At 37.1% G+C, this 16,609-nt stretch overlaps 1 protein-coding gene across 9 annotated transcripts in view; it reads right to left on the reverse strand.

Annotated features, from left to right (window-relative positions):
• ATXN7L1 (ataxin 7 like 1) overlaps positions 1–16,609 on the reverse strand; it is a 113,709-nt gene that overhangs the window by 13,468 nt on the left and 83,632 nt on the right. For all 9 annotated transcript variants that reach the window (XR_014846277.1, XM_085040695.1, XM_085040665.1 and 6 more), the window contains 4 exons: positions 10,776–11,059; positions 5,852–5,934; positions 4,741–4,997; positions 2,343–2,535 (listed from right to left, as the gene is read on the reverse strand). Coding sequence is in view for 8 of the 9 variants with exons in the window: in XM_085040695.1 (XP_084896821.1) it covers positions 2,343–2,535; positions 4,741–4,997; positions 5,852–5,934; positions 10,776–11,059 (817 nt within the window). In the remaining variant the exon portion in view is untranslated. The remainder of the gene's footprint in view (positions 1–2,342; positions 2,536–4,740; positions 4,998–5,851; positions 5,935–10,775; positions 11,060–16,609) is intronic.

The raw sequence follows: 16,609 nt of genomic DNA on the forward strand, positions 1-16,609 counted from the left end.
ATTACAATGTTGCTAATAAAAATGTATTTCTACATGATGAAATATTTATTGATAGATCAAGGAACACCATTGTAATTTGTATCATGCATATAAAAGTTATTTTAAAAGGTGGTCTTCACTACCTGCAGCATAAATACTTTTTTTCATGAATTGTGAAATATGTGCATAATATTCCAGCTTAATGTAAAGTATATGTCATACTTAATTAACAAATCAGTGCCAGAGAAAGAATGTAACTGCTGAGGTACTGTTAAACAAAAAATTCTTACTACCTCAGAAAGACAAGTTACACTGTTCTGTGCGTCTTAAATCTCATAATTGCATGACAGCAAAAAAAATATAACTGAAGAGGAAAAAAAGTGCAATGGGAACAACTTTAGTATCTACTTAATAAACAAACCACTGACATTTCAGTAAAAAAGTAAATTATCATCCACGGCATCTGTGCTACAACAGAACATGGGATACACTCTTCACAGTGCATGAAAATCAGCAGGAGGAATAGTAAATATGTTGAGAATTCTGCAGAGCTCAGGAGTACTTCCACCACTTCCTCCTGAGAACTTCCTGAAAAGTCCTACTATGCTGAAATGCTACAATCAGGAATCTGCTCTTGCTTCAGTTCAGTCTTACTGACCTACATGATGCAGAGAACTGCCGCAACACCTATTTGTAGGAGAGAAAACTGTTACAAATCATCCTCAAAAAACAAGACAGCTCTCCATGATATGAGGGACCCAGTCACACAAATTCTGGCTGACAGAAGCATGGATGTGGTAGAAAATCATCTATTCAAAGTACTTTTCAGCTTAATGGACAGCAAGTGGTGACTGCAATTGTTCATCTTAAGTCTGTTTCATGACAAGGTTAAACAGGTTAATTAAAACCACCACCTAAGCTGATAAACTAGCCTCACCTCTCAGTGAGCTACCACTAACATCAGGTACCATCAAGAGGCAATTTAAGGAGCTACTGACTTTCCCTCCATAAATTATTTCCACCTGGCTGGGAGAGGGACTTTGTAAGGCAAACAGTCTACTTGAATATGAAATTCAGCAATTTAGCCTGAACTGAGCTGGAGGTGATTTACACCATCTTTTCTGACTTCATGCTGATATGGACTAAGAACAGTTTCACTACCAGTAACTGCTTCAATTGAGACATGCTAAGATTTCAGAGAACAGATGAGTCAGTGGGTTTGTCTTGAAACAAAACTAGGATCCTAAACCAAAATGGCTGTTGACAGCCATGCCTCACTGCTGAGGCATGTACAAGAACTGGCTGTACTTAGATTAATTTTTAAAATGTGTGGGCACCCAGGCAGTGAACCTTGAGTTTTTAATTCACAGAGAAACAGTCAGCAAAACCAAAGTAATATACAAGAGTACCCAGGAAACAGGAGGTTCCTGCATATGATAGTATTATGTGGACTACAATAATTCTCGTTTTCTCTGTAAGTACCCAATACAGGATTTCACCTGACAATCATTTAATGTTCAGGTCATACTTTTCCAGGTGTCTGACAGTAACAGGTTCTACATTGCTCTAGGGAATATAAACAATGCTACCAGCTATCACAATGTTTGTTTTATTCTGCATATTATATGGAAAACACATAAGGGTGTTCCTTGGCTCAATTTTTATGAGAACCAACTCCTAAGAAGTTCAAGAGTTCTTCCACTGCTTCTTGGACTGAATAGTGTAAACAAATTCACACTGCAGAGATAATACCACAAAGCAGTACAGCAATACCTTTTACTGCTTACAATGAAATTTCTCACTAACACAGGAGAAAGACAAAACCAGCTGCTTAAACACATCCTTAAGCCACCACCAGAGCTTTTCCATTTTGAGATGAATGAAGTAATAGTTTCTAAGTCCACAGACACTCACATAAATGCCATTTAATTACTGCTTTAAACCAGAGTACAGAAATGAATGGAGCACTGTACTAGCCTTCTGCCACCAACTGCAAGGCAGAGTTTTGTAAGAACTACAACAACCAAGAGAATATCTGCTCAGGTCACATTTAAAGCAATGCAACCTTCCTAGTTTAGCAGAACTACACCCAATTTGAAGTCTACTGAGAGGACTATCTAAAAATAGAAGTACTGATTTTCTGCTATCTTGTCCTACATCAATTTATCCTGTGTACTAACCAGTCTTCTCCTCCTACCTTATCCCATCCTTACAATTTTCTGTTAAATTTATTTTTTCTCCTCAGAACAGTTTTTAGAATGTAAATTTTTTTGAATGTGAACTTTTTATGAAATTACTTATTTGTTCTCCCCTCTCTAATTATGCAAGAACAATGGCAAGGCATGCCAGACACTGACACATACCCCAAGAGGTCTGGGATGGTGTCCAGAAAAATGACAGTCTAATTTCTCAGATTCTTCAGCTCCATCCGCTTCTCCTTCATCACTGGACAATCTGCTTGTGATATCTCCTCCCATGGAAGGCAGTGGCAGTTCTGGTACGTACCCACTGTGGTTTGAAGAACTGTTGCTGTTTATGCTATTTGCAGATGAAGGTCTAGAAGGGGAATATGCATTTAAATCGTCAGCATTCAAAGGCTCTACAAACCTACCTGCTGGCATCAAGCATCAAAGCAAATGATGCCAGAAATGATCAGTGTAAAGAAGGACAGTAAAAGACACTGAATAGCTGACATTTGGTCTTGTCAGAAATATATTGTAAGGTTGTCATCAAGTTAATGTTAGCAGAAGCACCCTTTTATTGCCTGAAATTTTAAATTTGTCATGAAGTTGGATTTCAGATCTTGAAAGAGGCAAAATATATTTAAAACACAAACAAAAACCAGATGTACAAAATTTTCTTACACTGAACCATTACTCTGCTACTTGATTAATCCCAAGGGTCCAGTTACAAAATTATATTTCATACCAAAATCCTACTAAAATTAGCGTACTAAATATAACAGCGTTTAGCTGACTATTAGTCTACCTCTACAGCGAGATTAGTAAGTGAAGTAACTGGGAGAACCCCTCACAGCATGTAGGTTTTCTTTACCATTGTCTAAAACGCAATAAAACAAAATAGGAATGTCTTTGCATCACAGGGTGAGATGGTGTCTTGCCTTTCAAAAATAGATTGAAAACAGATTAGATTAGAAGTGGGACTGGGAAAGGTTCTCAGTTATAGTCTGTACAACCAAGTATGTATTGAGAGCTCTGAGACTAGAGATGTCCACACTGGGCAAAATCTGCAAATGATCTTCTTAGTCTCCTCAGACCCTGTGCCTGCGGACAGGAGCCCTCTCCTGACCTGTGCAGGGATTGCTCACCGCTGGCATCAGCACCAGGAGCAAGGCTGCAGCTGCTTGTTGGGGATGGGCAGTGCAGTGCCCCGCAGCCCCGGGAGGGCTCGGCCGGGTCACAGCGAGCCGCCCCGGTGACCCCGGCGAGCTGTGCCTCTGGCAGCATCAGAGCCGCAGCCTTGCTGGCCAGACAGAGAGGCAGCAAGGCTGCCGTGGCTGCTCTGAAACCAGACAGGATAACCCCACGGAGGCACTGCAGCAGAACAGAAATGTAGGCTGTACAAACACAGCCTGGGACTGCTAAAATCCTCCTCCTCCTCGAGTGCTACTACCTCTGCAATTTCTGCAGCTGATGCTCACGGAATTGCACTGCAGTTTTGCTACTTTGACTGTAACACCTACTAAACCCCATTTCTACCTGTCTGTGCTCCTCTCTATAGAAGGACTGTGTAAAGTCACTGCTTTTACTAGAATTAGGCAGAGAAGCACCAACTCGTCTGTAGGTATTCTTTCATTGTCTTTTCACTCAAACCCTGCAAGGCCTACCTCTGCCACTGTTGGAATAAAACTTCATTAGGGCTTAGTGACCACACAGAAAGCATTGGAAACATCTGTCTCTGTAAGACCTGAGACAGCAAATACAAGAAATATCTCTTTGAAATAGGGACTATTATACCAAAGCCCCAAAATGAGCACCCAATCCTGACCAAGGTTTCTGCAAACAAATGAATGATGAAAAAATATAAATATTAACAAAGCCAACTAGTTTAGCTCTATGCACTCCAGACAAAATTAGTAGCAAAAAATTCCCACAAATAAGCAAAACATATGGAAACTTTTCCAGAGGATAATTAGAATTCAGTAGATCAAATACCTCACACTGTTTTTTGCAAAAGGATGGCTTCAGAAATTTGCACTGTCTTTCTGAAGACTGTTTTTGTCCTTTCTAAGAAAAATCTTCAAAACAAGGGAAGACATGCTATGGACGGTTTCATATCAATAGTTTTAAATCAACACTAAATTGCACCTTTTTTTACAACAATTCCATTGATGTAATTGGCAAAGTATTTCTGGAGAAAAATTCTACATAAATGTGCAAAATCTTACCCCTAATACCTACACTGATTGATGTAAATAGACTTTTATTCTCAATTGTGACCAAATTACTTGAATATAAACTTTCCTAATTATTACTGACCATTTAAGCAAAAAAATGCAGTTAGTCTGAGATTCTGAGCCAAAGCTGGACACTATTCCTTTTCTCATTCCGAACCAGATCACAGGCTACCATGGACAGAGTTAGGTTAACATAAGCTAGCAAAAATTCTTATATTGATATGTTTTATAGTGCAATAGCCTAAAGAAGTACCAAATGCTTATAAAATGAGCTGTATGAAAGACCAAGACATTTCTTTAGAGCACCTTCAGAATGCAACATTCCACACTGGAGAACTGCTTACCTTGGAAGTACAGAATTTGGTGGTCTAGATTTTGCAGGAGATGTTACTTTAGATTCTTGCCCAGAGTTCACTGAGGATGCTGACAGGGAGTCTTGTGCTGGTGTGGGCTGGCTCTGATAGCTTTCCCTTGCAGATGGTGGATGCTCTTTGTCTTTTGCGACTTCTTTTTCCCTGGATCGAGCTTTGTGTTCAGCTAGAAGGATGTCAAACTGTTTTTTACGGCCTGGAACTGCTCGTCGATGATTAAGTGAATGAGTCTAAAAATAGGGTGGTTAAAAAGCATTTGTGTGTGCATGACATTGTTTATGAGTCCTCTATACTTCTGATACACCACTATTCTAAAAGATAAAATCTACTTCAAACAACTTTAGCCACAGTTATGGAAATAAAGCTGCTATTCCACATTATCTTTGATAATTTATGAAGTCATTCTTAAGAAATGCCAACATCAAGGCTAAAATTAGTTTTTGCAACAATTTTTATATAATGGAGACTATTGACTTACCTTTTCCAAGACAGAAAATAGAATTCCAGTAATTTTAAGATATTAAGAAAATCATTGTAGCTTTTAACTTACAATGAAAGACTGATTTGATTGGATTGAAAAACATGAATACATTTTAAAGCAAATTTAGCTGATAATCTCTACTGACAGGCAGCACATACACATACAAATGATCATTATTAATGTCTCACATTGCACCTACTTTTTGACACAAGAGTTATTACTATCACAAGGGCAGCCTCCATGTAATTTATTATACAAAAGTATGTTAATTTTTTTTTTACTAAAAACGGACTATACTCCAACATTGTTGCACACATGAACCAAAAAAGAAGCATTTAAAATAACACTTGGGCTTCTACATGAAATGTTAATGCTTTTTGCATAATAAAATGACAAGAAAAAAATCTTTTTAGAAATATCAGTGGAATAACGCAGATGCTCTGATTCAAAGAAACAGAATTACACAAAAGAATTACCTGAAGACAGCGCCTGAATACCATACCCATTGTCTGTAAGACAGGAGCAGGTATGACCTCTCAAACTACTGTGGTAGGATTTAAACTATAACAAAGCATCTGATAGTTTATCTTCTAAGAAAAATACCTTGCAGGTGAGCGATCTTGTGCAAGGTTTCTTTGTTTCAGGATCCAGTACTCCACAGTGTTTATTTGGGTCAAATTCTCTTTCTGTTTGATGGGAGAATGAGAAAGGAGAAAAAAAGATTATTACAGAAGTTTTAACTGGAGTAGCTTATAGTTTTTGCCTATTAGAACTTCATTCAGTCAGGCTCAACCTGAACCACTTGATCCCAATCCTAGCATCCCGTAACAGTGCTATGTGCATCACTCATATAGTTGTGCATTTTTTTTTGTCCTTGCATGTTTTAAACCATTTATAGCACAATTTCAGTCAAAGACTTCATGGAAATAAGTCTGCTTACAGAGCTGTACTCAGTGGAGTGGCCCAAACAAAAGATGAAGCCAAATCCCTGTGACTTAAATTCCCCCTCTAACTGTGGCTGCCTCTGAGGCCATGAAATACAGCAATTGCAAATCTGGCTCCTGAGACACAAATGGTATCACAAGTGCTTTAAACAACATTTCTCTGACATAGAAACTCTAGAAAACAACTCATGGTGTTTCCAAAGTAAATAGAAGATTACTGGTGGCATTTAAAAACTAAAAGTTATTTAAATCTGTCCCCTAAACCTGTATAAAAGTAACATGTATGTTAATTTTTATTTACCTAAGTGAAGGGAGGGATGGAGTTTAAAATTTGCAGAGATTATGAAAAAAGGCATTTATATGAGTTCTACTCATTATTAACATTAAGCCATTAATATTTAATATGCTGTATTTGCATATTTAATTTTCATCAATATTTTAGTATTTCTATGCCACAGATAGCACCACCTCCTTTATGTTACGTTAAAATAATGTTAGGGGTTGCACTAAGAGCTGTAACAAAACTATGGATATACACTTTTTAGTTTATGACATCAAAACCGTCTACCATTACCTTCATACACTTTGACAAATTATGGTGTAATTGGCAGACTGATTTGCTTTTGTTTGATAGGGGAATATAAACTATTTGCCAAATCCTATTTTAGCTATACAGTGGTTTTACATTCAGATATAATAAACATTCTGTACTCAAATACAACATTTAATCAGAGGATCTAAAAATTCTTTATAAACAAACAAGTGGGAGCTAAGAGGAAGACAGCGATTCCCAGCTGTGTTACAATGTTATGACAGCATCATAGCAAGTAGAACAGCTGGAAGAAGAAAAGTAAGGACAAGTAGCTTACGTTAGACAGCAACTCTCCTCCAGATATCACAATTACTAGCAGTTTTATGTATTCTGCTATACAGACTTAAAAATGTTTATGCAAACATTAAATGGTTATTTTATTAACCTATTAGAAGAACCATACAAAATAGTGAGCTTGGAAAAACCAGCTTGCACAGTTTTTTTTGTGAAATCTACAAAAGGACTGAAATATAAGTAATTGTAGTTTCTTTGGCATTTACAACACAACAGAAACACAAAAGTAGCTGTGCATGACTCAATATAACAAATATTTTTTTCTACTTAATAGATGAAAACACATGTTCATGAACTAAGAGAGTTAGTTACTCCTGGGGTTTGAGTGTAAGATTCCTATTAGTTTCCTGAATTACCCACCTAAAAACCTTCAATGAAAATTAAAAAAAAACGAACGAAAGAGACAATATGGACCAATAAATATGCCTTCAAATGGAAAGTCCTGAGGGCAATTATAAGGCTATGGAACATGTTCTGAAAATCACCAAGCAAGGACTGTTTTGGACCAACAGGGTAACAGACTTCAAAAATGAAAAGTGGTTCAGACTGGTACTTGTCAGTAAGTGGCCCAACCAAGACTTGCAGGACTGATTATACCAAAGCCAGTTATTAGGAAAACATATACAGATAAAATCCACCCAAGGAGTTATAAGAGGAGAGAGTGGAAGCCTCTGCCATTGACTGAAAAACAAAATAACAAGCTTTCCTTGAGAAACAGAAAATACTAAACAAACTGGGAGCCACTTCTCCTGGCTGGAGCATGGGTTGATAGTCCAAAGAAAGGATGAACATCTAGTTGCCAGCTACAGACATGCCTGGTTTGGGCAACACACTACATGAAACTTACCACCTTCTTATCAATAACAAAATGCAGCTTCTGACTACCGTGTTAGAAAATGTGGAGTGTGGCAACACCCAGACCCCTGTGCACAGACACAGCTTGAGAAAGCTGCTTCTCTGGAATGGATTCCATTTCTTCACGTTCAGTGGACGAAGTGAAGAGCATTTGTTATAATCTCACCAAAAGAAGGAGGAAGGGCCAAAACTGAACTGTCACAAACTATTGTTTGCAACACAACAGTTTTCTTGGTGTAAGCTGGGCATCTGCATTCCTTAACCTCATCCCAGAGAGAACCAGAACTAAGGAAGACTTAGGAAAAAAAAATTTTTCTTTTGCAGTTTGCTACTAGGAAACACTGATCCATTTATGCTGGGCAGCTACAGACTGTCTTTTGTGGCTCTGCAAGCTGTTTCCTCTCTCTCAACAAGGACAGTGCTCCTGAAAAGAGGGCAGGTTCATTTATCACCCAAACAACCACCAGCTCTCAGCAAAGAAAAAAACAAACTTCAATCACAGTCAGGGAAATGGTCTGAGAGAGAGTAGAGGTTCCTAAAAAGGGAAGGAAACAGATGCAAACTGGCCAGACTTATTAGGGAGCTTCAAAAATTAACATCTGTACAGCTCCAAGGCAGTGGACTGAGGGTAAACCTAAGTCCCCTAGCTGCAGTTTCATCCTCTTCATGTGAAATAATGAAATTATGGGGTATCTCAAATCATCATCTCATTGACCTTCCAAGATCTTTTTCTCAGCCTTTGCACACTCCTGTATAATAATGGAGAGAAATCCATCATAGTGACACACAGTCTACAGGCAATTCATCTCCAGTGCTCTCAGGACTTCTACGATTTGCATCATCCCTGAATTATTGCATTCCTGCACCAACACTCGAGGCAGTGGAAGTAAGACTGAACAGATCACAAATCAGATCATGACAGAGGAGCTGAAAAAAAAAGTCTCAGTTCTGCATACCTGTTTACCATATAAAAGTGAATATATGCCTATCTGGGTGCTCAGTCAGTCCTGTGCAGAAACCTCCACCATAGGCTAGGTTATCTAGCCTAGAAGACACTGCAAGTCAGAGCTTAGAGGAAGAACAGCATCAGAGTGACCTCCACAGAAAAAGCCAGCAAGATGAAGGAAGGCCCTACAGAATTTATTTTTCTTTATGAACACATTTCTGCAATCATTTGGACAAAAATGTAAAAGTAGCACCTACAGCCCTGCCGTGGTACATGGCGACATGAGGAAAACCACTAACAGTTTAAATTGCTCAAGGAGGACTTCTGAATTGATTAGCTAAATTAAGCATCTAAAACAATAAAAGAAATAATAGGTTAAAAGGAAGTAAAATTCTAAATTAACTGTAAAATATAGAGAATTTTTATTAGAATAATATATTGGACCTTAGTGAAATGTAAGGATTAAAGCCTGATCTTAAGCTACTTTCTTGTAATTTTTTTTCATTTTGTGAAATGCTACAAATGAACAAGAGTTCTGTTTTCTTACATGCCACCTTTAACCAGTTAAGGAAGCAATCAGTGTACTGAATCCTTTCAGGCAATGGCATTGTTCCATGCCCCACAAAGCCCTAGCAAACACCTCACACTGGTCTGGAATCTAGCCATGGTAGCAGTACCCTAGGCTAACTGCCAAATTTGAGAAAATGAAAAAAAAAGACCTGATATTCAGGCAAAAAAATAGAGCACATTCATTAACTGGAAATGAATGCATTTATCATGTACAACTTATACTTGTTCACAACTAGTGCACGTTTAGAAATCATGTGAACTAACTTTGTGCCAAAGTGACGATCTAATGCGGATCATGCTGCCATTAGCAAAATTAGCTTTTCAGTACACACAAGAAGTTCCTGCCCGAGTCACAAAGTACTGCCAGCTGATGAATAGACCCTGCACAGCTTCTGGAGCTGTAAACTTGAGTCAGTTACTTTTGCTTTAAAAAAAAAAAAAAACCCATGAAATAAAAGCCCTCAAAACACTTTGTTTCTTTTCATTCAGAGCAAAAAATCTGTTTTGAGCTTTCGGGAGCAAATTCTCCACTCTCTGCCCAACAGCTGGCATGGGTCACCCCTGGGGAATTCCACAGAAAATGATTCCTCCTCCCAATGGATGGCAACCTTTCTAACTGAGCCTCTGCATTCCCACAACGTGGCATTCTGTGCTTTGTGGCAGGTTTGGACAGGGACCTGCATCCTCCAAATTACCCTGCGTAAGGCCATCGAGGACATTTCCCATTTAATGTCATTTCCTCAACTCCACTGTCCTGTCTTCCTGAGAAAGATCACAATCCTCATGCTAAAAATGTTGCTGCTCGTATGTGAATTGCAGGGGGAGAGGGTGAAGGGGAATTACGACTTTTAAGACTTCCCCCATTTCCTGTATCTCCTTAAGAATTTTCTTGTATCTAAAACCAAGTAAAAAGATTCTTTAAAAAATCATGACTTGGAGCATAAACCAATGTCTTAAACCTGTTCAACTTGATCATGACTAACCCAAAGTCACCCTACCAAGGCACATTTTCTTTTGCTGTAAACAGGCCCAAATACCATAATGACTTGAAGAAGTCTTCTGCCTTTCTGTTTCAATGAATTTACTTTCTTAAAAATTTGTATTTGGCCTGTCAACCAGTAATTTCAAGCTAAACAGAATGTGTACTTTGAAAATACTTTACACATGCTAAGAGTGTGAAAGCTTTCATTTTTATACATGCAAACCGTCATCTTACAGCAAAAAAATCAAACCCAAACCAGCATTTTATTAGCTGCATTATGAGCTATAGAAACATTAACAAAGAAAGACAGATTACCACATACAGTGAACTACAACATCACTCACCTGAAAGTCTTTTGTAAGGCTTGTTACTGCTTTTAGTGCCATTTTGGTGTTTCTTGTCTATTGATGGAGCTACAATTCCTTTGCCATTCAGAATCTTTTCTGGTGATGGTGGCACTGACTTGGATGTCAAACCAGATTTAACCAAGGTTGGAGCAGGTATGGTGGATGAAGAAGCTGAGGAGGAGGTGATGGTGGTAGTGGTTGCAGAATTCATTTTAACATTGGCACCATCTGCCTTCACTAGGTTAGGAATTTTCTCTAGACTGACTACTGGAACAGGAACGCTGCAAAATCAAAGAAAAATATTCAACTGATATCTTCTGTAATGAAGATTTATGGTTACTTAATCCCCTTCCATAGATACAAAAATTTTGATGCAAGTGACACGGTATCTTAAGACCAGACTAAAATGACATACTTGATACCACTACTGGCTGTTTTGTTCAATCAAGCGTTTACAAAGCCAGGCATCTGTAAAGCCTGGCAATGCAGAGAATTATGAAAATGAACCTTTGTACATTTTTTTTGAAGATCCAATCCCCTACCACTCATAAGCAAAATCAGTATTTGGTACTAAGCAAAACATACCCCTTACAAATAAGGTCTCATGCCTTTAACACAAGCACATACCAGATATGTGTATGCTGTACTAAACTCACCATGATAACGAAGCAGTTTGCTAATAATATTAATATTTTTAAACAAACACAAAAATAATTCATTTGCTCAGATGTGTCTGAATGACATACAAGTTCTGGAAACAAGGAGAAAAGAGATTTTAAGCATAGAAATCTTAACAGAATTCCCTTTAAAAGTACTAAAATCCTTGATGACTTGAGCATTACTACAGTGTATTTTAAAAAAATCTTAGGAACTTAAAAATAAAAATTCTCAATATAATTATTAACTTAATTGGCTCTTCTCAGAGTAAAGTTTGCTATAACTAACCTACTCTAACTTAACTACCACCCCTGCATATTTGTGACACAGACAAATATTGCCTTCTCAATTTGACAGCAAAAGACTGAGACAAGTGATTTTCAGTTGCAACAGTATTTTAATATTTCTGGGTTCTATCTGCATTAGGATATATCCAATGATAGCTTTTTATCTACTCAACAACTCCAAAATTGGATGTCTTGTGACTGCTAATTAATATATAAATTACATACCCCTCCCTAGTGAAACAAACCCAAATAAAAAAAATTACACGATGCATGTATGGTTAGGGACTTCCCCCCCATTCACAACTCACACATAATTTCAGTCTTTTGTGTCTGAAAAACAGCACCTTTGCTGCACCTTTCTACAGAAGGAATGCTTAACAGATGTGGAGTTTTCACAATCAGAAAAAGATGACTTTGAGATGGCATTCTACATGGGACACACTTTGGAAACATCGTAGCAGGATACAAAATAACTCAAGCCTTGACCTTCCTGGGCTCCTACAAACCTCTGTTTCTCTGTAGCTGCTGAAGATGATAAACCTTATTCTAAGGGTATTTTAACATAGGAAAATGTACAAACTTTGATATAAACAATAAGTATACAAAACTATAAAGAAGATTTAGATGCCAAGACATCTTCTGGAGCTGGAATTACATTATATAAAACTTCTATCTACTGTGGTACCATAAAATGTAGCAGTCAGACAGAATACAGATGCAACTGCAGTAAAGTGTAGAGCACGGCCAGTAACTAAGCCAAAAATATACCTTTCTCACAAAATCAGAACCACATTAAAGATTTCAATTAATGCAAACATGTAGCTATGAAAGAGAGGATTTGATCCTGTCCTTTTTTAAACTGCTCTGAATTTATTAAGTTAAATGGCAGGCAAGAATTGTAACACCTCAGCATAGGAATTATTTTGGTTTTGTCTTTAAACAGATGGCAATTACATTTTCTGAAAATAAGAGAATTTTACTCTACATTAAGTAGTTCTACTATATATAAACTGTATGAATACATATGAACAAATCTTCATGCCCAGTTTCTATTTTAATTCAAAGTACTGATATGCAGTGAAAAAGTCAAGTGTATTACCTAATCTAGTAGCAAAATACAGTTAATAAAAATGAACAGGATTTTTCTGTTTTGCACTGTTCAGAATCTCAAATCCTAGGGCACATATGGATGGATCACTGTGATAATGAAAAACGCCCAGGGGAGGGAATATTTTTGCTTCATTTTGTTACAGATCAACAAGTCAACCTTCATTATGCATTTCATTGTAGTGTAGAAGAAAAAAGAAAAATACTTCAGTATTTGTATACACACATATTCTATAGGATTCCTGGCACTCTACAGTGAATTACTTATGATTTCAGAAGATAGAGATGATAATTTCTCTCTCTTTTACTGCATTCAACAGTGAGGATCTTTAGTTTAATCTTGTCATAACACATAAAGATGAATTTATAACCAAACAGCAAATTGGAAGGTGCACAAGACCAGTGACCATGGTCAAGTACTAAGGTCTAAAAAAGTAAATAAATCACAAATGCTTATATTTGTATTTGAGGGTTAGAAAGAATTCTTCTCCCAAACAGAGTTTGTTGAGTAAAAAAATGAGGATTTATTTTAAAAATTGGTAAGAAAAATAAAAATCAGGTTTTTAATCTTACTGACTGTATTTTAAAAGGAATTTTTGAACAAAGCCTTGATTTTTTTAAAAGACATCTGTTGAAAGGGACAATTAGAAAAACAATGTGCAACAAACATAAAAAGTGAGGAAAAAATCTGCATTCGGTAAAGACAAGTTTACTTTTTTTGACAAAAGAAACTCTAATAAGAATAGGAGTATCTATCTAAAAGACAATAGAACAGTTCCTATCAAAGCAAATATTCCTTATTTCTTCTGTACTAAGAAGGAAGCAGGATAACTCTCTCCAGTCAGATAAAAATGCTTTTTGATTCCTTCAGTAAGTGCAAAGTGCCAGCTAAAAAATAATGATTGTTTTTTTTCTATTTACATGAGGAAATCTGCATAATGTGGCCATGAGTTCCAAAAGAGTTGGAGACATACTGGGTCTCAGCATATTAATTTCTAATTGAATCTTGGAGTCCTAGAGAAGCTAGCTGCATGCTGCTCTTGCATCCATGCTGAAAACCCAAACCAAGCGTCTTGGAAGAAATAATGGAAATGCTAATAAAAGTAAACTGATAAACAATCAGTTGACTGACTATTTTGGGTTTTGCTGTGAATCAAATCCTGGCAAAGAAATATGGTTTCATTTTTTGATGAGGTTACCAGTTTAGTCGACAAAGATAACTATGAAAGTGTTCTAATTTTTGAAAGGCATTATAAAACACAAACAAGAACAATTTAAAAGTAAATGTTAAACAGTATGAAGTTCAAACCTAGTTTTTCAGAGATTTATGATTCATGAAGGGTGTTTTGCTAGGGGGATTTTTAGCCATCATTACCAAGTGTGGCATGATTGAAAACTTCAGTGAACTTGAGAAATAAGGATGATCTTACTGGTGATAACATTTGCTGATGGAATTGGGATTGAGGGGAAATTAATAATGAAGAGACAAAGACAGTTATAAAAAGCAGTATGGAGTGTTCAGTAAAGTTCATTAATTCAAAGAGACATTTTAATACAAGTGAATGCAAAGTTACATGTGAAGTAACAAGCTGTTCAGTCTGCAGTGAAATACAGGGAAACAACACACTGGAAAATAGTGACAAAAATACTTAGTGGTCAAAGCAAAAAAGCAACATGAGTTTTTATTTTATTGTTGTGCTTATATCAAAAAAGAGATATGGCAAGGAAGAAATAGTGTTCACACATCCCTGGCTGTACTGATAATGGAATATGGCTTCCAGTGTTGTTGACCAGTGGTACAATACCAATGTTGATTAGAAGGGAACCAGAGAAAGGCTCAAAAATGTCTGAGGGCTACACAAAGTGCATGATCATGACAGGCTTTAGAAGCTCATTCTCTTTTTCAGATAAGATAACAAACATTTCCTTCTGTTTTCTCATGCTTTGTCAGGCAGTTGGACTAGAGGATCATTGTAGGTCCCTTTCAGCAAGCAAGAAAAATAATTGTAGTATGTCACAACACTCTCATACCTGCAGCTCCTTTTATTTCTGTTTGCCTTTTCTCTGGCTTTTAAAAATTGTTTCTCCTTCCTATTATGTAATTTTGCTGGGTTTATGTTTTGGTCATTTGTAATTATATTCATTCCAAAAGCTCAGCCACTCATTCAACTCTTTTCAAATTTGTGAGAAAAGAAATTCACAAACACTTAAAAAAACCATAAAACACTGCTCTATTCTACATTGCTGGGATTGCCTCTACAGTGTACAAAGTGTTTGTGATTTAATGTTAAGATTATATGGTCCAAGTTAACTCTGCTGAGTTTTGCTTCCATGCTGCAGTAGGAATATCCTTAAATCATGACTATCTTCACTTTCTCAGCCTCAGTATGAACAATGGTATTTCCTAACAGAAAGAAATAAAGACCAAGAGATGATTAAAAAAATACTTGGAAAAGTGACATTATAAATTTTTTATGATTACCCACCGGTAAACCTTTGAGATCCTTTATGTGTTTACATAAAGAGTCAATTTTCCCTGTGTAGATGAAAATCACATAATTTCTATCTTGGTTTTTTTATTTTTAGAACTTCTGGCAGGCTAAACTTTGTGGAGGAAGGCCAAGGGGATCTGCTTCAGCTGGTACCTCAGGGCTAGCTTACTTCACCACTTTACCCCAATTTTATACTGCCTTGGGATCATGGATAGGTGGAAATGAACACCCCGTAGCATCACAGCACCTAAATCCTCCATGGCAGCACCCAGAAGCTGTGCTGCGGCACAACAAGTGAAGCAACATCCTTTGGGCAGGTCAGGAATGAGGAAGAGAGCTCCTGGCTGCAGGAATGCCTTTTATAAAAGGTAAGCATCTCAGCTATGCTGACTAATTATGATCCCTTGCTCATTATTATTGTTATTACTACCAATTCTTTGCCTTTTTCCCCCCATTTGCTACTCTTCTGCTATACCTCTTACCACCTTGACTGTAAGCTGCAGCAAATGATGGTTTGCATTTATCTTGTGCACTGTGCAGTGGTGTTCCAGCTCTGCTCCATCTCTTAGCACTGCTGTATTAATAGCAACAATGTTAGAGATACAGGGGAAAAAAATCAGAACTGACAGATATTTCTGGATGATGTATTCACAATAATACTTTATATTCCAACTACAAGAAGGGAAGTATTAAACTGCAGCTAAAAAATGAAACAGTTCCAGATCTCTTTTATCAGATCATTCCAATCATGATTTTTAAAGCATTAGCCATGGAGCAACCTGAACTTCTGTGGCACATCTCAGAACAACACAGGACGTGAACAAGAGAAAGTGCTACTCAGTCAAAGGGTAAGATGATGCCTCAACCAAAGCTATAACGGATTTAACAGCAGAAGCTGGATCTACATGAAGGCAGGCACAGCAACAGATAGATCTACTGGGCTACGCTGTTGCAGAGGCCATTCCCAAAATTCTAATTGTAACAGCTAAAATTTAAAGAAGATGCTGCACAAAAGAATCAGGCAAGCTGAAAAAAGGTTGTTCCAGGTCTGAAAAGAAATCATTAAAGTGATATAATTCCTGAAATAAGCTAATTTGACCACTGTCTGGAAGAACCTATGTCAAATATATGTATGGTATGAGATTACAATGTAACAGACAAAAGCTGAACACCTCGATGCTTCTGAGGATGATAAACCACAACACACTTGGATACACCATAAATCCTTATTTGCATTTTTGAGACAAATGTTTCTGTGTCAGTTGAATATTTCTTTCCAAAAGATAAG

Source organism: Lichenostomus cassidix, chromosome 1Aa (assembly GCF_008360975.1).
Source record: "Lichenostomus cassidix isolate B80296 chromosome 1Aa, HeHo_3.0, whole genome shotgun sequence".
In the NCBI taxonomy this organism is placed as follows: Eukaryota; Metazoa; Chordata; class Aves; order Passeriformes; family Meliphagidae; genus Lichenostomus; species Lichenostomus cassidix.